Source organism: Cygnus atratus, chromosome Z, assembly GCF_013377495.2.
Source record: "Cygnus atratus isolate AKBS03 ecotype Queensland, Australia chromosome Z, CAtr_DNAZoo_HiC_assembly, whole genome shotgun sequence".
Lineage (NCBI taxonomy): Eukaryota > Metazoa > Chordata > Aves > Anseriformes > Anatidae > Cygnus > Cygnus atratus.
Window position 1 is genome coordinate 8,710,115 of NC_066396.1, and position 21,175 is coordinate 8,731,289.

Sequence of the window (21,175 nt, forward strand, 5' to 3'; positions counted from 1 at the left end):
GGCCACGCGAGGCGCGGAGCCCGCTACGGGCGGCTGGAGGGACTACACCTCCCAGAGCACCTCGCGGCGCAGCGGCGGCTACGGCGGGGGAGGAAGGACAAAAGCAGTCACAAAGCGGAGCGGACACAAAGACACGCGCCCCCAGCCGCCTCTCTGCGGGGTCAGCATGGAGGAGCGGCCCCCCGGCAGCCTGAAGCCCCACCTGGACAAGCTCACCCTGGGGGTGACGCGGATTTTGGGTGAGTGCCGGGCGGCAACCGCCGGGACGGCCCCGGGGTGGGGCAGGCAGCGGGGACGCCGCACAAAATGTCGGCCCCCAGGGGGTGCCCGGCCGGGGCCGGCGCGGGGGCGAGGGGGGGGAGTCCCGGGGGGCTGCCCCGACCCGACCCGGCCCGGCCCGGCCCGGCCCGGCCCGGCCCCGCGGGGAGGGGGCATCAAAAATTCCCAGCCTTTCCCACGTCTGTGCCATCGTGCGTGGTGCAAGATAGCGGAGCACGCCCCGGTCCTTTTTTGTTTTTTGTTTGTTTTTATTCTGGTTCTTTCTCTGTTCTTCCATTCCTCCCGGGAATTGCACGTATTTTTGCCCAGTTAGGTAGCCCAAAGCATGCCACCGTGTTAATTAGAGTTGCTGAAGTACAAGTTTTGAGGAACGTTACCAACCTGTTCAGTTTTTTCTTTAACAAAAGGTATCTGGTTCAGAAGGATGTCTTACACAGTAGTTAGCAGCTCTAGAAACTGTCCTGTATTAAAATACCTTCTTCTGGTAAGTCTCATGAAGCCAGTGGATGCTTTTCTGCCAAATATGACATAAAAGCAGTAAGGTTTTTAACTCTTGAGTTTGTAAAACTCTTTTTCAGAGGATAGAAATGATTGTGTAATGAAACTCAGCCCTTTCAAACAACAGACTTTTCCACGTCCAGCAATGGGAGCTTGAGGGCCAATTTTCCAATACCAATTTTCCATGAACAAATGTTCATGGCACCGTTCCTGAAAACAAATTGTTCTTCAGGCAAACTCTGTATAGGAGTTTTTGTTTGCTTGTTTGTTAAAATTCTAGTATATGTGGAAGTCCCTGCAAAGCAGGAGATTTCTCAGAAGCGTTATGAAGATTTGGGAGGGAGGAAAAAGAGGGACATCTGTCTTCATTCCCCGTATGATTCAGTTTGCTGAAATTCCATGACTAATAGCAAATTCCAGAAAGTGTGGTTGCTCAGAAGTAAATTTGAATGGCAGGTGTTAGCTGTTCAGGACTGTCCAGAGCAGGTGTATACTTTGCTATTTGCAGTCTTTATTAGGTAAGAATTTAACTGTTCGACAGTTTCACAAAGATGCTGACAGTTTATCTGACTTGCAGTAAGTACTAGCACTACCATAAGGATTGGTTCCTGCTTCACCTTTGTGCTCAGGCCGTCACATCAGGTCTTTCAGATTTAGTACTGGAAAACATTGTGGAAGCTTCCAGATGAAATCTCCTATAAACAGGATGGAGTTTCCTGTGACCTTAATTCAGAATAGTTTTAACTGGGAAGATTCTCCTGAACTAGTCAAGCTTTATCCTGCATCTTTTCTCTAACTTAGTTGGCTTCCTGGTTTCTTCCGTCTGGAAGAAAAAGCAACCCAGGGCAGAGTTATCCTGCTCTTCCTCCTTAATATTAAATAGAGCTCCTGTCTGTACTTATACACATCTGTTAAATGTGGTCTTCGGCTCACCCACAGGATATTTTTAATGTAACATTCAGGCTTTTAAGATGGAGTTTCTCTTTCTTTTGATCTTGGATTTGGTTCAGACCTCTTTAGAAGTTGCAGCTCGCTCATTCTTAGACATCTTCCTATGACTGATAGGATATTAAATCTTCCATCATCCCAGCCGAGCCTTTGTGCATGATGAATTAAACATCCCTGCTGTTTTCTTTGATCACAGAAATAACAATTACTCTGTTATTATAATCTCTTAATTTGTTATAAGACTTGCATAGTTTAGAAGGAAAAGGCTGGTTAGATCATTGATTCCACACGGTTCTTTAGAAACAGAATACATATGGAAGGCTTTTGAGCAAGAGACAGATCCCTCTGCCTTGCACCCAACTATTTGACGTGAAACTTGGCAAAGCATCAGAGAGTCTTCTGTGTGTTGGGCCCTGCTCTGGCCTGAAGGATTATCTATGTGACCTACTATTATTATTATTATTATTGTTATTTGAACTTGGAGTTTTGGTTTTCTGGTGCTATGCTTTGTCTTTTAAATTATCTGACAATGTATAAATCAATACTTCCAACTAAAGCAACATTCAGACTTCCTGGAACTGAGTGCTGCTCTTTCACCAGCAGAACAAACAAGGGCAACACCACTCCTGGAATGAAAAGCCCAGAACTGGAGATAAAAACCAAACCAAAGCTCTCTGGTGCCTGCCTTTCCCGTCTAGTGCACTGTGTATGTTTTATCAGAAAGCAATTACAATACGTGTGACTGCTTCGGGAGCAAATACTTTCACTCACAGCAGAGCCGGTCTTGAAAGCCCTGCATAGTGATCGTTTCTACTCTACAGCCTTGTGTGCTGGGCTTGCAATTCCCACAACAAGAAGTAAGTAGTCTTTCTGGACCCAATCCAAAGTGAATGAAGTCAGTGGGAACTATTTCAGTTGGCTGTAGATGAAGAAAAACATTATAAAATAATAAGTGCAAGGGAGACTGTCACACACCTGCAAGGATAGCACCATGTAGATTAGCATCTTGCATTTATGTAGCATTCTTTCCCATAAAATACTGAGATGATTTTTATAAATGATGAGCTCAGTGCTTGTAACAGATTTGCATGTGTCCAGCTGGGGTTCCAAAGGACCAATGTTTGCTCATGTGGGTTCCTTCATCGGGATCAGATTCTGCGTGTGTTCAAACCCAGCGCCGAGATGTGCCTGTCTTTGAGGAATATGGTTGTTAACAATTCATGGCAACGCTGCACAACGTCTTGTGTTAAGCTGAGAACGTCCTGCCTGACTGAAACCACAGGGCACACTTACAGACAGGGATTCAGCTCTTTTGAGTTTGCCCAGGAAGCCATGGCTGATTTTTTTGTTTTGTTTTCCACGAAGCCTCTGCAAACGAGCAGACCTTGAATACAAAATGTACGTCTGTATCTATCTGTCTATATATAGATACACGCGCACAGAGGCACTCTTGTTTTTATAAACCCATCAAAGGATGGCATCTTGTGCTGCACTAGGCATCCTCATGCCAAGACACATTGAGTACAATTACAGACAAAGGAAAGCAACTGCTCAGTCACCAGCACAATGTTTGCAGTCATTAACGCCTTTTCCCCAGCTGTCAGTCAAGTTAGCTTGCAAAATTGTCTGGCTAACAGTGCCTGGTGTCACCTGTGCCAGCTGCAAACATGCTCCTCCTTTCCTTTTAGAGACTTCTCCAGGAGTTGCTGAAGTGACGTTTGTGGAAAAGGAGCCAGCAGAGCGCCATGCAATTATTTCATGGGAACAGGTGAGTATTTTCGTGGTAGTACTACAGCGAGGTTTGTCTGAGTGTATAGCAGCCCATGGAGAGTGTCAAATACAGTGGCTACTTTGTGAGACCACCTATTACCAAGTTCGATGCAGAGTGAAACCCTTTTTCGTTTTGGTAGATCAGCTATTACTCAGTTTTTAGGCTATCTCATGCACCTGTTCTGTTAGAGAAAGTTCATCTGTGTGTATGTATTCAGAGTGACACCGCTAAGAAGGAGTCAGCAGCAGTGGTGACTCAGTGGAGAACAGACATTGTTCTGACCCAGGTCTGAAACTATTTTCCAAGATCCTTGCAGACAAAATGAAGCTCTTTCAACTTACAGCCTTTAAAGGTAAAGGCATCAAGATGGAAAATACCAATGAGCCACAGAGTTCATTCCAGTTATCCCTTTCTCTTTTTAGTCTCAGCTAGTCACTATTTGTCATAGCCCCCACGTCCTCTTTGACTAACAGGCCCAATCTTTTTGCCTAAGCATGTCCCACTGCCCGTTGTAGAACACCACAGAGGGCACGTGCTACCTCAGCTCCCTGTTCACTGACCTCGCTGCATCAGGCTGTGTGCTCCTGAATACTGTCGTGTGACTTTGGTAGACAGAGATGACATTTTTAGTCCTCTTTTTGAACGAATGTACATTTGTCAGTCCCATGCCATGGGAGAATAGCTGCTTTTTAGGTATTTCTCACGTGTTGGGAAGGAACAGTTGTAGCTGACTGGCCTTTGGGAAGGAGAATGGCAGAGAATGGAGTTGAGTGAATTGTCCTCCCTCCAACCCTGACTATGCTCAAGTGCACATTATCCCAAACACTGCAGTTGTTTCCACTACCTAAAATGACTTCCCCTTTGCCACCTTGCCATTTACAGTTGTTTTCCAAAGTAGTAGTGAAAAATCTTGCACTAGTTCTGGTAGCATCCTATCCCAGTTAGTGATATTTATGAATAATCCAGGTCAGAATGTATGTGATGGAAACCTCTGTTAGTTACTGGAACTTGTACAGTAGCCCTAACGGTGGTCAGGCAAAAATGTCCAATTTTTCACGTTCATGTGAACTGGTTCCTGATTTCCTGTAGCTATTCAGGTGTTGGATTTACAGGGCTGGAAAGTTCGAGACACCCTGGCTGTGAGCCGGCTCGGGTCTGGGAGCAGCAGAATGAGGTTCACTCCTGTTCCTCTGGAATGGAGAAGAGAGGACTGCTCTTCCAGAACAGGTTGTTCTCATTTGCAGGTGCTTCTTATCCTCAAAATTATATCAGGTTTGTTCTAAATTTTAACTTTTTATAAAACCAAGCTTTGAAATGCTTCAGCTAACGCACTTTGTTTTGAAGTTGTCAAAACTTCAGCTTTTTTTCCCCCTAGTGAAGGAGATAGGTAATTGTGGAAATAAGTGGTGAAAATTAAGTAGATGTGGTTGGACTGGACTACTAACAGTAAAGGAGTTCACTTTGTTTTTTTCTTTTTGTTTCCAGTTGTATTCATGAGATTTGAAATCTTCTTCCTTGAATTGAAAGATAAAGTATTTTTTCCTTTATTTCCTGAGCTGTGGGGATTAAGTCTGATATCTATCACAGTCCACGCAATTGCAGTGTGTTCTGCAGCAATGATTAAGTGCAAGGCATTCAGCACCTCACAAGGCCCTTCAGGGGTGAACTTGCACCTCTTCTTTTCTACAAACTCACCCTACTTGCTTCTCTTGGTATACATGTTCACGTTGCTTTCATCAGTGTTTCCTCATAGCCACTAGGTGGCAACACTTATGCACATAATCATTTTCTCCATGGCCGAGCTTTTAACACGGTGTTGACATGGATAGTAGTTTTAATTCCCCTCTACATATTTGGTTAGGAAACTATTTGCAGGCCTTTTTATGCAATGTAGGGAAAAATTGGTTAAACTATTCCCCAAATTATACTCTTCTTTTTCCCAAAAGAATCACTTCTCTTTTTATTGAGACTCACCAAATACAAGCTCTACTCTTAAGATATATATATTTAAACAGTTTTTCTAGAAGCATTTCTTTTCCAGTCCCATTTCAGTTTTGCAAAGAAAACGTATTTCTGCCAAGAGAAAATCCCTGGTATTCTGAAACTCTTGTAAGAAAAATAAGCCTTTTTAGTTATGAATTATTAAACTTGCATTTTAATAATGCTGGCAGCATTTATTTATTATTTTTTGCTTGTCTCAATCAGCTGTGTTAATTAAATTGGACTGTGCCTGTTTTTTTCCAAGTATTTAACCAGATGCCATGGTGGAAGTTTTAAAATCTTAGAACAGCTTACTGAGCACCAGTCAGCTGCAATGAGCTCTGTGAGGGAAGGTGAACATTTTAACAGGTTACAGTGCAGTAATACAGCAAGAGAACAGAAGAGATTTTTCCAAGCCTTTCTTTTAGACACAGGCAAGCAGAAAGAGCTGCTAATCTGAAACCAGTCCTGAATATTTTGTTGGAAATCAGCACACTCACAAAAATATTTAAGATACATGTTTGTCAGGTATTTACGTGGCTAACATCACTTCCCCAAAACTTAAAGTGTTTCAAAATATTTGAATGAAGGCAGGTATTTTTTTCATGATTCCTGGTATTTCAGACCTGTAAAGATATTATCTTTTCACAGAGAAAGTGAGACAAGCGGTAGAAGGGGGAGTAGAGACAGAGTTTTCAGGTCGCTGGAATGCCAGTGCTAATAACTGTATATCCTGCTAGGAATCAGTTCCCACTCCTACTACTTGGTTAGCAACTGCCCTGCTACCCTCTGTGTGCGGTTTGTAAGAGCAGTCGTGGTACTGAAATATTGGTAGGAGGCACTCCGGTATCTGCAGTGACAGTGTCTGATCTAGATTTCCTTTTTGCCTCAACCAGAGGAGAAATAAGTCACTCAGATCATTGGTTTGCTTTTCAAAAATATAAAATCGCATCTGTTAGGGGGAGCTGGGAATCCCAGGGCTCAGCATATCAGCAAGGCACGCAAAATGAAAGAGGTCATTTTGCCAGTTCCTCTAATTGGCTTCCTAAGTGTTCAAGCTGCCCTCAACTGGCTCTGGAGTACTGATATTCTACAACTCTACATGAGTAATCTTTTGTTTCTTCTTACGGTCTTTGTCTACAAAGGTTTATGTTTCTGTAATAAAATGGAAAAAAAGCCCTCCAGCAGTCTGGGGCTTTCCTGATGTGGGCTGTCTTAGGCTGCCAGACGACTCAGAAGCTCTCTGCATGTAAATCCCACTGGCAACTGATGTGGCTGTTCCTGGCTGTTCTAGAAGCCATTCTCGTCATGTCTACCATATCTACTTTTGACTCCAAAATCAGCGTGCAGGTGCACAGATCCACAGGGCCCATACTTCCCATCCTTTTGCAATGCCCTCCCTCAGCGTTAGGTGAGCCTGCGGTCCCTGGCACCCAGGAGCACAGGATCTGCCCTCCTTCCACCTGCCCTGTGGCACGCCGGGTGGGAGAGCAGCAGACGTGGAGCCAGCAGAACCAGCGCACAAGGAAAGGTACAGTTCTTCAGGCTGCTTAATGGGGAACAGGCTGGAGGCAGTTAGTGTTTCTGATACAGTATTTTCCTCCTGTGGAGCCTTACAATAATCTGATTTAAAATACCGGCTGCACAACATCATCCTCAAAAGAACTGCCAAATACTGTTCTCTGCAGCAGGGAATTGGGCCCACCCCAGCCCTGCGCCTTTCCATAAGAGGAAGGGATGGGAAATTGTGGGAGCCCCACCGGGATCAGAGTTAAAAAAAGATGAACAGGAAAGTCTCAGTAGGTTACAAAAATTAACCTGTCAGCTAGAGTAGACTGGTCATGAAGACGGGGAGAAAGAAAGGTGGCTGCTGATGTGCTCTGCTACTTGGCAGCCCTGAGAAGTGGCATAAATCCCTTATTCCTCTCCTCAGAAGTTGGATAGCAATCATTTGGATTTTCAGAGAAGTTTCTCTAGAGCTATATGCTTTGATTGCTATTTATTTCTTTAGGATATTTGCTTGGGAGGCATTCTTTCAATACTGATTTATGGGAATTGCTATGTCAGTGTTTTAGCTCTGGATCCAGTGTTGATCAGTTCTTGGCACGAAAGCCTCCCTGTTTCTAATATTCTCTATCCTCAGGGGACTGTGCTTTCTTGGGAGACTATTTGGGGATATTATGGTCAATAAACAAAAGAAATAGACCTCACACACCATATTGGGCACTTGGGATATTCTGTTTTATGAGCTGATGAGTGTAACCAGATGACTGGGATGAAAACGGCTCTTTGCCAGGGCTGTGGTTAAGCAAATTCTGGCACGTTTTTAGGAATATTGTATTTTATGGGGCTGGAGATCTCAACCCTGGAAACTACCAGTTGAGCAGGGGCAGTATAGCTGCTAGAGATGAAGGCTTTTTTGTTATACAATAATGGCTTGTTTCTCTGTCTCTGCTGTCAAAAAACACACTGTTTTGAAGTCATAGAGTCATGTGGCTAAGCGTAATATGACATTTTAGTCAGTCCTTTCTGTCAGATGGGAGAGAAGGGTATTAATAAAGCTTTCTAATCTGTTTTACCAGATCTGCTCTGGTACAGCATTTCCCACCAGCATTTGGAAAGTCAAACAAGGGGACATGTGTGGGAGAATCAAAAGTGGGGAGGGTGGCCAGCTGGAGAAACATGCACGTGTAGCTGGTTCCTTCCAGAAAAAGGAGGATTCGGAGTAGAAGGCCTTTCCAGACATGACTTTTGTGCATGGACCTGTCATCCCAACGGATCCGGTTCTCCCACTTACAGAGAAACACCCACCAAAACCAAGAGAGCTGTTCCCATGTATATCCCATATATATTTTTTCTGCTGAGGTAGATTAGTAAAAATTGGGGGGGGGGGGGGGGGGGGTAAAGTGCTATGTAAACATTTCTGCTCTTCTGAGGCTTTGTAGCAGGACTGTCATATTTTCTTCATAGTGTTTAAACTTAGTCACTGTGCTCATAGCTACAGCTTGAAATTAGAAGTGGTGAAGGTACAGAATGAAACTATAAATATTTAGTGCTGAGGAGAACCCACAGAAGAAGGTGTGTTTGTTAAAGGCATTTGAAGAACTTCAGATATGTCCATGTGGTTTAGTAATCTTCTGAAACTTACCACCAGGCCAGCAGCAGGCTCTTATCAGATGATCTGAAGTTCTTCTCAAAGCAAAGTTTCTGTGATATCAGATTCTCTGCTTCAGTAGCTGTCACCTCTGGAGATTTTGGCAAGCTGGGTTAGGAAAACACTGTGTTAGTGACAGGCTGCTGATGGACCGAGTAAAGCAAAGTGCCCTCTTGCAAGCTGCAAAGCCATTAGTATCTAGAACTTGTCAATTGTCGGCTGTAGGCATAAATGGATATGCCCAGAAAGTGCATTATTTAGCACGCAGGAAGCTCGGGGGTGAGGTACAGGTTCCTGCATTGTGTATATGCCACAGCTTAGGGGACAGGGACTGTAACAACTCAAAGAACAGGACTGTGCTTCAACAGGTGGGGAAGGGATGTGGACAGGAGGAGGCCGGAACCTTTCCTTCCTCGTACCAGTCAGTGAAGACCAGAAGCCAGCACAGCAACTAAATGCACGGCTAGGAGGTGGCTTCTGCTGGACAGAGGTGTTGAGGAATAATCTGGGTGGGTAACTGGGTATGCACAGGCTGCAGACATGGGGAAGAATCTGATCACCGTTCTGAGGATGTTACAAATTCAGTCCCAGCAGAGGGATGGTGTTGGAAAGGTGTTAGTGTGACACCTCTGTTTTCTCCAAAACAATTCTGTAGCTGCTCTGAAATTCATCCAGGCTTCTGAGGCCAAGTTATGAATACCTACCTGAATAACATCTGGATCTATGGCATGATACACTTATATGGGGGACAGCACTGCTGACCTTTAAATGCTCTTAAAGTTTGTATTTTTGTGTTTTCTTGTTCTGAGTGTCAAACCCACTGCACAAAGAGCAGGCCATATCCAACAGGGTGTCTTTTAAACCGGCTTAATGAAAGAAGTAGACCTCTTTTTTTTTTTTTTTTTTTTAAAGGCTGGAAATCCCATCACAGAAGCACTTGAGTCGTCAGATATGCCGTGTTGCAAATCTCACGTTATTTGTTCATTTTCCCTGTAAATGGTGGCTGCCTGAGTCCTGTGATTATATACAGGTCTCAGATACATGTTTTAAAGAAGTTGTCTGTCCTTCTGGTTTAATGCTGGAGTTTGACCCCCAAAGGGCTAATTTATGCCTTTGTTTCTGAGAAGGTTTAAAAGCACTGAAAAGGGAGAATGACCACAAGTTGCAACTTAGAGATTCAGACTGCAGTTAGGAAAACTTTTCCTTAAGGAGGATGGTGCAGCTCTGGGACAAGTCAACACAGAAATTTTGGAACTAGCATCACTGGAGACTTTAAAGATTCGTCTAGACACAAACAGTTCATCTTTTCAAACTTCTTAGTAATTAAACTCTTGAGTTTTCGGGTCCTATTCTCATGGAATCTTGAGTTGATGCTTTAAAAGTGAACTCACCTCAACCTTTTATAGACTTTTTTTTTTTGACTAAAACAACTGCAGATGAAGCAACCAGTAAGTCCTTTCACCATACACGTTGCCCGTCTTCTTAAAACTGACATGCTTCAGTAGCATTTCATTTTGTGTTCTTGCCACATCAGTGGGAGTGAAGGGTCACTGGTCTGCACCCTCTCCTGTCACCAGGAGCAGTACCTGCAGTTGACTATAGCTCTGTAGGCTTCTTGTTCTGAGGTTTAAGCCTTTATCCTCCCTCCTTCATATTTGTTGCTTGAGTGTTCAAGTTAAGAAAGGCTTCTTCCACAGCGAAGATATGCATAGGAGAAGGATCTTGTGTCTTAGAAACACTCTTAGCAGCTCAATGCAAGTGCCTCTTTCACTGTTGGCTCAGCAGGAGGCATGCTTAGGAGTCCCAGCTCAGTGCCAAAGTTTGGTGGGATGAAACCAGGCCAGCACATTTGTGAGACTGGCTCTTTGTGTTTTCGCACGCATACTGTTAAGTGAAATGTGAAACCAGCTTGAGTATGGGCAACTATTGAGTCTGTGCATCTCTCACCTACTTGGAATTGAAAGTGAAAGCTCTCAGAAGAAAAGAATCTTTGTGCTACTATTATTCATGCTTTGGTGAGGCAGGTAGGTTTAGTCTGCTTTCACTCAAAGCAAAACGCTACTCTTGCAAGCCATAAAGATGTGTGAAGAAGCTGGTTGTCCTTATATCTGTGATCCTGGAGAAGCGGTTAGTGTCACAGGATGATGGGTTATCTCATTCGGGGAACAATCTGTAATCACCTTGTGATGACGGACTGCTCTTTGTGAAATTTGTTCTCCTCATCTTCACTAATACAGTAGCACAGACTCAAGAAATGTACAGTTTTCTCTCAAGTTTTTAGGTTGATATATTTGACCTGATTTGAGTCATCTTGGAGTTGAGCAAAACATTTGGTGGCAAATATTTCTGTACTAACATTCAGTTGCTCTTTGGGTTTGAGGCATGTTCTATATTTCCCCATAACACTTGGGGCCTCTTGTGATTTGCAGAAAAACTCCTGCATATTGCCAGAGGATTTAAAGAACTTCTATCTCATGACCGATGGCTTCCAGATGACCTGGAGTGTGAAAACTGATGGTGAGTCCATGTGTTCCTCTCTCCTGATACCCTCATTTATTTGCAGACAGTCTTTTCTGTGCAGAATCTCTTTAGTTTCAAACTTTCTTTTTGCATTCAACACACGTCTGCATCGTGCGTTAGTCTGAGCAAGAGTCATGCACACACATAGAGTCATTTTGAATGAAAAATTAGCACCATTCCTTAACTTGAAAAAAATAAGTACTCTGTCTGCTAGACAGCTTGATCAGTCACTAGAAGACTGATCTCCGATTCAATAAGTGAGTGCAGATCTGCATTGTATTGTAGGCTATTTTAGAAGTGTCTTGGTGAAAGGAAAAAAGTATGAGTGCACATCAGAAGTCGCTTTCTTTGCAACAGGGCAAAACCTATTGTTTGCATGTGCTGGACTTCTATAGGAGAGATGTACACCAAACACTGTCTAGAAACTAAACAAGGCTCAATGACATAAAAATTGTTCTGTAATACACTGGCAAGATTTAGGTATGTTGTTTAAATCTAGTACCTGGACTCCCTCTGTGGTTCGTGGAGAGAGAAGCAGCTCTGGCACATTATCCCATCATAAAGCAGTAAGAGGAGTCACCATCAGAAAATGCTGCTTTCTCATTAGAAGTGTGTGTGTCTATATATATATAATATATATGCAATCCAGAGAGACCTGATATGTGCACTCATTTTAAAATGGCAAACTGAATAAAAGGCCAGAATTGGGACCTTGTGTTGACAGCATAATCCCTCTCTCTTCTTCCATTTCTGTAGTATGAGGAAGGGACTGTCCTTCTCTACCACAAAACATGTGAATTACACATTGGAGTATGAACCATAATGAGTGCTGTAGAAAATCCTTTACATCATTAGTATCTTCAGTGTCTCTCCACTCCATGTGGTGGCTTTAATCTGAGAAAAATGAATCTACTGAAGTCATCTGACTGTTCCCATCTATGAGCCAGGAAGAGGGAGGCTGTAAAGATCATGACAGTTATGAAGGATGATCTGTCTTCTTAGTTAGTTACATCTTTACCCTACCCAGCTAAGATGGAACATATGATTTATTTTTTTAAAGTTGTTTTCCTGCTTCTCACATAGTTCTCATTTCTCGGTTAATAGAAGCCAGACCAGTCAAGCACCTGAGCAGAGGTCACACAGTTTACATTAGTCAGCCACAAAGACAAGACCTTGCTGTGATAACGAGAAATAATGCATCAGGGAATTGCCTTACACCATATATACCAAGATTATCACCAGCCTACAGAATTGCAAGACCTGAGCCTGATTCTGCTTTCCACCAGCATTGTCCATTCATTGGAATTATCTCTGGAGTTAGTGGCAGAAGGGAGAGCAGGACCGAGCTTCGTTATCTGTCCTTGTTTGGCAAGAGTCAGGCACACTGAGTCTTCTCTTGGCTCTTGTTACTTTAAAGCCAGGTTGTCAGATTGGGCTGTAGACACTGCTGGCATCAAGAGACAGTCTCAAATACAGGAGTCTTCCTCACAAAGTGGGATTTCATTTCAGACATCAGGGCTGTAGCACCAGTACTGAACTCCCATCATGTTTCAAGTGGGATTTAGTGTTTCATGACCTCTGAATAATGTGGCACAAAAAGCATGAAAGCACGAAAGCACACAGAGACCAAGCAGCTCGCATAACTGCTTTGTTTGAGCAAGCCTGATCTGTGCCTTCTGAGGCCTTTCATGCTGGCATGTGGCTGAATGGCTGCTTGTGACCTGATGTCCAGTGACAGTGTTGGTCCTCAGAAGGAGACACATGTGGCAAGTCCTCAAACATTCACTCAGGAACACCAACATGTTGCCGCACTGTTGAAAACCTGTGTTGGAGCAGGATTCGAGAGGATGCACCCTCAGCAGATGGGGTGTAGAAGAGGGCAAGCTACCCAGTGCATTGTAAATGGGTGGCGTGGTTCCTTGTAGAAAGGACTGCAGCAGGGAAAAGAGTGTTGTGGGGGTGGCTGTAGCTAGCCAGGATGTTTAAGAGCCAATTTCACAGGACTGGGCTAACTGCTGCAACACGGGCCTAGTCAGCAGTGCAGTTCTCATGTGCACAGCTCTGACATAGTGTCACATGAGTACCGCTTCCTTTCCTATTCCAGATAAGCAGATAAAATAAATAAAGGCCTTTGAGTTGAAATTTCCTTGGTCTTGCAGTGGAGCAAGAGCTGATGACGTGGTGCTGTCTGAAAAAGCCCAATTTTCACTCTTTTGGAGCCGGGCTTGATTAAGTGTACAGGCCTGTTGGGCATATGCGTCTCTACTACCCACTCTGTTTTAGAAGAGATTGAGTAGATATTTGGAGAAAAAACAGTACCTCCTATGCTTTCCTGACATTGAATGTAATTAATGATCAGTCTTATTGCAGATACCCCAATGCCTCTGGGCTCCATGGTGATTAACAGTATCTCAAAGCTTTGTCGGCTTGGGGGTTCCTCCATGTATGCCCTGCCTAATGCACCGTGTCTCGCTGACCTGGAAGATGACACAGATGAGGAAGGTAAGGTCCTGTTAACAGGTTGGAGTGTGTGCTCTGCCTCATCCCTTTTGCTGTGTTAGGATACTTTTACCATATAGCATGTGGATGTGGCACCAGAAAAGGTCGCTCCAGGTAGATGTTTTTTGTCTCTCCTGGATCATAGCTACTATACATCCTCGTAGTTCCCTACAGCCTTAAAATGTGGACATGTTTTCTGTTAATCTGACAGGTATCGTTAACTCTGCCAGTTGTTAGTGTTATTTTCATACTCTTTTAACAGTCCATCTGTCCTCCTGTTCTGTCTTTTCCCTTTTTATATTTGTAACCAAAACCTCCTCCAGTGATTCAACTTGTAAAATCTTTGTGTGCTTATGGTGTTCTATGAACAAAAGGTAACAGTTTGGTCTTGGTAGTGAAAAGGCAGCTAGATATGCTCTTTGGAATTGGAAAAGCAACTCTGGTAAATACACTGAAGTGTGAGGTGACGCTGGAAAATGTGCATTTCCAGACTGTGTGAACATGCTGGGCATCCTGTGGTTTGGAGAGGGGAAGGAAAATAAAAAAGAAAAGAAAACCCAGACCTCTTACAGTCTAACAAGACTGGAAGAAGTAAGAAGACAAGAACAAAGCCAGGTGTCATTCTGACTCCTTAAAAAAAAATGCTATTTGATTTCACAGTTATGTCTCTGAATTTCTGTAGCTTTTGTAGCTTCTAAATGCAACTGAAATTTTCTTTTGTACACTCCAGTTTGTCGACAGTCCTGGTCTTCTATTCATTGTAGTGAAATGGGCCAGATTCTGCTTCCATTTAGCCACTTAGACCTCCACTGATGCTCTTATAAGGTGCATTATGAAAAGTTTAAATCCCCGTAAGACTTTTCATCCTGATTTTCACAGAGAACTCTTCAGAAGGGTACAACTCTTGTGTGTCCCTTCTTCTTCAGCAGCATTAAAATTCAAAATTGTATTCCTCAAGAATTTACAGCTCCACAGTCCCAAAATGGTCCCATAGAAAGGCTCTGTGATGGTTTCGTGCCACAAGTTTAATGAGAGTCAGAATGTGTGGCTGTTGAGAAGGAGGTAGATGTTACACTGGAATGTAAGAAGAAATGTATACATCTCCAAGTTAATCAAAGTCTTGCGTCAACACAAAAAGAACAGTTCTCTCTGATCTTTTCAGAAAATAAGAATGTAAGGCAAAAGAAGGAGAGCGGATAGAACACAATAGAGGACTTTAGCAGCAAAGAGAATTCAGGATCCACCTGGGGAAAACTTCTAAGTGGTATCAATGCATTTGGGTTGAGTATCTGGAGACTGTGACATTTCCAGCACTGGAAGAAAAGATAAGGTGCCTGTGACATCCACAAAGTTGATCCTGTGATCCTGCCTTATGCCAGGGAAGGACTACAGGGCAACTTGATGTGTTTTTTTCAGCCATGTTTTTGATTCTGTGATTTGTTTTCCTACTGAAGACTTAAAATCTCTCTCTCTTTCTCTCTATCTGGACTTTAATCCTTTCCAAGAAGCATAAATATAATGGTTTAGTTTAGTTCTTCCTCAGCTGATTTATTAATAACTACAAAACAGATTGACTCTTTGCAGCTGAGTCACAGTCAGTTTTCCAAACATGTTTCAAGAAATGTTTTTTTCTGTTTTCAGGTAATGAAGACAAACCCGAGAAGCCACACTTTGATTCTCGTAGTCTTCTCTTTGAATTAGACCCATGCAACGGGAATGGGAAAGTTTGCCTTGTTTATAAGCACGCTAAACCAGGTAAGACTGAAAAGAGCAAAGTTTGCCATCTCTTTTTGCAGATTGTACCTGGGAGCCTCATGTGTAGAATCATCTTACATTTCTGATCTCCTTTGCAATTTATAGATGAACATTTACTGAGACTTCTTGTCTCTGCTGAACTCAGTGGCTACATCATAACAGTGGCTTAGCTGGAGCTTACATTTTCTCTCCCTTTTAATGTTTGAGTCTGAGTTTTAACTTAGTATTTCTGTATGCATAGCATACTTGCATACTGACCCAGGAAAGCACTCATGTATGACCTGCAAGCAATTATGTTGAAATAATGTGGAGAGCTAGACTTCAGCCACTATCATATTTATGGTTACCTGCATGTCTTAGAGGAATTTGTTTACATTTTGATGAGAAGGGTGTCTGCTTAGAAGCAAAGGATGAATGACAAAAAGGTCCTTTTCTCATTCAGACAGGCTTAGACTGTTTCAGCCACCATGTAAGTGGATGCAGAACCTCCAGATGCTAACTAGGTCAAAATTTTGTGGCAGCAGGTTGAAAAGCAGAGTGAAAGATGTTAGCTGAGCTGTTCCTTCTGAAAGGTACACAGTCAGTTGTTTTCAGTCAGGGATCAGTGAAACATACAGGTCACTTGTCAAGTAGCTGTCATCTGTCAAAGTACACAGGTCACTAGGTGTGTGTGCACGTACGTGCATGTACACTGTGTGGGGGTGTGCAGTTGGGGGATACCTGTTCTTAAGAAAAAGGCCTGCAGTTGTTATCTTGTGTTTTGATTGGGTGTGACTTGAACTCCCAGGGCAGAAACTTCTTACCTGTCATCTTGCTTCCAGTGGTAGTGATTTCAGCACACGCTGAAAACCTAGATAATCTGACCAAGGAGAGGCAGCATTGTTTATAAGTATTGATGTCAGCATAGGAGGCAGTGTATTTAACTGACAATTTTCATCACCTGTTTCCCAAGAAAAATCTCTTCTTTTTATGCTAGTAATTGGATGGTGGTTTCTTCAAAGGATGTTGCCACCAGAGAAGGATTTTATCACGTTGGAAAGATTTTGTAAAATGTGTTTTTGTTGGCAGTACATGCTCTCCTATGACTTCTGGACTCTGGACTCTATACTCAGTAATCCAGATGACTGACAATTCAGTTCTTGTTATTATTTTGCTGGGCAGATAAATGTTGGCTATAATAATGCTTGGAACTTATACTGCAAAGTTGCTGTTGTCCAAGTGTTTTGAATGTAGAGTGTCAGTCCCGAGTTGGAAAGAAATAGAACTGCATCCATTTTACAGCAGGGAAAGTGACTGTAATGGCTATTGCATGATTCTGGGAGCAGACCAAGACCTTTTCAGCACCCATGCTCTTAACCATTAAACCACACTCCCTCTGGATAATCACCTATGTTAGTCAGGGACGCTGTGTTTTGGAAGGTGCAACTTTTCCCATAAGTATGTTTTGTCTCCCACTTGACGTTGGGCCAGGGGTTGATCTCCTATCACTGCAAAGCAACAACATTGGTTGTTTGGTTGGTTCTAGTTGTCTCCCCAGACACAGAGATATGGTTCCTGGACAGAGCTTTGTATTGGCATTTCCTCACCAAAACCTTCACAGCCTACTACCGCCTGCTCATCACTCACCTGGGTCTCCCACAGTGGCAGTATGCCTTCACTAGCTATGGAGTGAGCCCCCAGGCCAAGGTAAGGATATAACCTAACCCAGCTTCCACGTTGTGTGAGGTCAGGGAGTAGAGCTGGTACTACTGCAGAGCACAGCACATAAGCCTGGCACGCTGGCAAGGCCTGGCACGTCTTGGTGAGCATCTTCCTCTTAACCCAGACAAGGCAGCTGTATTACCAGCATGACATTCCTTGATCTCTGCCTCAGCTCTGTGCGTGCACAGAAACAATTCACTGAAATCACTGCCGACTTCCCATCTATGAATGGCTGCAGAATTTGGCCCTGTGTTTCTGGTGTCGTCCACGTCACACTGTGCTCTACTTTATTAGTCAGGGCTGGGTGTGTGGTACATTAGCATGTGTCTGTGCTCTGCCTTTTTGTAGTTTTCTTGCTAGAACATTTTATTATATTCACAAATCTTGGTGAAATCATTCATATATTCCCTAATCATTTGCAGCCTCTGTTAGTTCAAATCCTCCTAGTATGTTAACCATTATCATTTGTGAAGGTCTTTAAGGATGGTATATTAGAGCCCTCTTCCATTAAGCAATACGTGAACAGATTGCTGTCTGCATTTTGGTATTGATTTTCTGCTTATCTTGTTAAATACTTTACTGAGGATGGTGTCAGTGGGACTTGTAGTACTATAACCCCTACAGTTTCATTTCCCGACTTCATCAATGGGAAATTGGTAGGAAAAACGCTGAGAGATGGAAACTTCAGGGCATAATGGTGTGGGGGCATATGGGAACAAAAAAGAACAACATTGTGGTCACTTCTAGGCATAAAATCAGGCCGAAGAGAAACAAACACAAAATCCTTTCTGTAAAGAGTTTAAAACAAAATCAGCAACATTGTATGTGCAGAGAGGGTGGGAAGCTAATTTTTGGGAAGTGCAACTAGTTTGCACTTTGGCATTCCAGTTTTTTTAATCTTTTCTGCGTCTCTGAACCTAAATAAAAGTGGTTTAGTTTCATCCCCTCCCTTTTACTTTTCCTCCTGTGGTTTAAGTCAGGAGTTGCTCCTGATAGGAGTTACACTGCAGGATAGGTAGTTTTAGGTTTGTGTCTGGTTCTCCTCTTCCCTGTCTGGAATGTTAGGCAGCTCCAGGGCTGTAGCTGTGCCTTGCGTATCCTTATCACAGGGCACTCTGCCTTGTCCTGTAAACTGCTAACTGTTATGTGGTGTATGATTAAAATCAGGGCTCTGGGGTGAGGAGGAACAGGCAGAAAATGTCTAATTGCAGTTTGATTTTTAACCTCCTCCTTCCCCACCATCCTGTCTTTCAGCAATGGTTTAACATGTATAAACCTATAACCATCAACACAGCTCTCCTCTCTGAAGAAGCTGATTCCTTTGTGAACAAGCTGGACCCCAACAAGGTATTTAAAAGCAAGAACAAAACGCCAGTGATGAAAAAGAAACCACCCTCCCAGCCAGCAGGGGCCCAAAAGAGCCACACTAGCATGACCTCCTCCAAGACTTCCTCGCTAGTTGGGAATTCTTCAAAGAAGCGAGATCCCCAGATCTGACCCCAACAGCATTTGCAATAAGCTTTGATATGTTCTGATGCAGAGTCTCAGCGATTCAGACCAAGCTCCTTGTGCATGAATAGATGTGCCCATGGAAAATGCACTGCAGTGTTTGCATGAAATATAACCACGATGTACTTGGACATGGGAGGGATGTAGTTCCAGGCAACTCTGAGAAAAGCCTTGAGACACTGATTTAATTCCCTCCTGCCACTTGGAGTATGCACTTTTCAGAGGGCGTGAATAAGCCCTTGATGTCGGTGCTCTGTGGGGAAGCTGTTATTCCTGTGCAACTACAGCAGTGAAATGAAAGTAAATGTAAGTCACTGTTACTTTAATGGACCACTCGTGCTGAATTACAGCATAAGGACATTTCTGCCGTCTCCTTTGAAAGAAACCTGTCCTGACCTTGCATGCTATGGGAGCAGGCTGGAACCCACGGAACAAAGAAGTATCTTCCACTTCAGACAGACTCAAACTGCATTTCCCTGTTCTCCTTCCAACTCCTGCTCTGAGATTCACAGTGCAGAGGGACCTGGGGCTTCCATATCTCTGTGTTGGCCTGGCACTTGCTCTTACAAACCAGACCACTCCTTGGCCTTTGTGCCATATCTTTTCAGATAATGACATCTGTGTGATGTCCTTTCCTTTGAGCAACCAGAAGCTGCAAGGTCCCTTGTTGCCTCTGCTTTCTCATATTGTGGGATCTGCTGCGCCAGGGCAGCTGCAGGTGGGTCTGTGGTGTTGGAGTCCTGTAAGCCAGGAGGACCCTCTGGTCTGTTACACGTTCATTTGCAAAGCTGAGCATTCAGCCTTTGTCACTTGTTAACTGGGCAGGATCTGACCAGGGGCCACTGAGATCCTGCAGCCCTACAAGCCCCTGATGCTGTTTTCAGTACTGGAAGTTTTCAGGGTAGAACTGCACTTTAACCCATTCACTGCTGATTTGCATCTGTTTCCATTACGTTTATATGCCATTCTGTCCTCTTAGATATGCCGAAAATGCATGGTAGCAACCAACCTGTTTTGTGCCTAAGCAGGGAAATAAAAGTCACCATCTCCAAATCAGCTTTGATTATTTAAAGAGCAGCATCTTTTATTTATGAAACAGTCATATAATTACATACGACCAACCTACCTCACAGGGTTGTTGTGAGGCTTTTGCAAGTGTTTGTATGGCCTTCAGAAAGATGAAGCCGCCCTGTAAGCGCTTAATAATATTTTAATAAAGATGTTAATATTTTCCTCCAGAGTGATTAAATATTTGAAGATGCCTTTGGCAGTACATGCGCAAGGATGCACAGTAACAGCAGAGTGCAGGCTAGATTGTTTTTGTTTTAATGCAGTGCAGAATCTCACACTGAGAAGAGACAGGTTACAGTGTCTTCTAAGCTGATCCCACCTTGAGCTATTATGAAGTTCCCAGTTTATCACACGGATGAGTCTCTTCATCTATGAGAACTAGTTGTTCTATTTCCATTGTATGTTCACTGTTCAAAATTTCTGGAGCCATCCAGCCTCACTCTAACATGGTTTGCTGGCTTCCAGCACTTACCCAGAGACTGCTGTCATTGCTCAAAGAGCCCTCCAGGGCTTGCCTGGCAGCTGTCCTCTGCCACCCACCCCCCTGCACAAGAGAAAATCCTCTAATGCTCTTCAGGCCGCTTAGGCTGATGTGCATCTTATGCCAGGTAAAGATCTGCTGGAGCTGCTCTACTAATAAAAGGTCAACTCTAATGAAGAAACAGTGATGGTCAGTACCTACCATCTACCCCCATGTGACAGTAATACATTAATAGTCCTTTTAGTAGCGTAATGTGAATGATTGTTAAAGCCAGTAAGTGCCAATTTTTGGAATTCTGTGCAGCAGTGATATTCTATCATCTATCTACAGTAGAGTCCTGTGTTTTGTCTTTGTGGTACCCAGCCCTGGAACTACAGTCATACACTTGATATATGAAACGTACTTGCTTAAGCACCCCCCAGAAAAGTTAGCCTTATCGCCCAGCCTGGGGACAGGCAGCTTCTGATAATGTTTTACTTTTACTCCAACAATGCTTCAAACGTGCAAGCCTATTTCCTCATTCAGATGGAGGTGGCAGAATTCATGCAAGGAGCACAGCAGTATCTTCCCATTTTTTCTTGCTTTCAGAGTGGAGAAAAGGTTTGTTGGTTTTGTGTTTTTTGTTTGTTTGTTTTTCCAGTGTTTGGAGATGCTGCCACAGAAGTTGTCTGAATCCTTTCATAAGTTGGTAGTTGAAGTCTCACTCATCGGTAACACACGTGGTTCCATCACACCAGCATAGCACAAAACATATCTTAGCCTGTTCCAGCAGGTCATACCAGGATTCAGGAGACCCTGTAATTTACTAATTTGCTAGTGCTTCCTGAATATTTAGACCAAAAAGAAAACAAATTAATAAAAAATTAAAAAATAACACCCACCAGGTTTCTTTTTCAGACTGTCCTTTCTCTTCTCTGTGTTCTAACAAACTGGATCATAGATACGGTGCCAGATTTAGCAAACTGATAAGCTCCTGATTCATCAGTGTAATATCTGCTATCTCTTACAA

General features: G+C 43.3%; 1 protein-coding gene across 3 annotated transcripts; it reads left to right on the forward strand.

Annotated features, from left to right (window-relative positions):
- The first annotated feature begins 59 nt into the window (after positions 1 to 59).
- On the forward strand, positions 60 to 19,853 carry TPGS2 (tubulin polyglutamylase complex subunit 2). Of its 3 annotated transcripts, XM_035565942.2 has the most exons (8): positions 104 to 239; positions 3,414 to 3,493; positions 4,741 to 4,768; positions 11,060 to 11,147; positions 13,521 to 13,652; positions 15,291 to 15,404; positions 16,930 to 17,090; positions 18,360 to 19,835. In XM_035565942.2, the coding sequence occupies exons 2-8, from the start codon at positions 3,471 to 3,473 to the stop codon at positions 18,600 to 18,602; spliced, it is 789 nt and encodes a 262-aa protein (XP_035421835.1). In that variant the 5' UTR covers positions 104 to 239; positions 3,414 to 3,470; the 3' UTR covers positions 18,603 to 19,835. The 3 variants fall into 3 exon arrangements, with proteins under 3 accessions (XP_035421834.1, XP_035421836.1, XP_035421835.1); XM_035565941.2 differs by lacking the exon at positions 4,741 to 4,768 and having other exon boundaries at positions 60 to 239; positions 18,360 to 19,851; XM_035565943.2 differs by lacking the exons at positions 4,741 to 4,768; positions 16,930 to 17,090 and having other exon boundaries at positions 60 to 239; positions 18,360 to 19,853.
- Positions 19,854 to 21,175: the final 1,322 nt, after the last annotated feature.

What these genes read in the sequence shown, in the direction of transcription:
- TPGS2 (XM_035565941.2), top strand. Translation starts at nt 167, where the DNA reads ATGGAGGAGCGGCCCCCCGGCAGCCTGAAGCCCCACCTGGACAAGCTC. An exon ending in CTGGAGTGTGAAAACTGATG is followed by an intron (nt 11,148 to 13,520) that starts GTGAGTCCATGT and finishes GTCTTATTGCAG; the next exon opens with ATACCCCAATGCCTCTGGGC. An exon ending in AGATGACACAGATGAGGAAG is followed by an intron (nt 13,653 to 15,290) that starts GTAAGGTCCTGT and finishes TTCTGTTTTCAG; the next exon opens with GTAATGAAGACAAACCCGAG.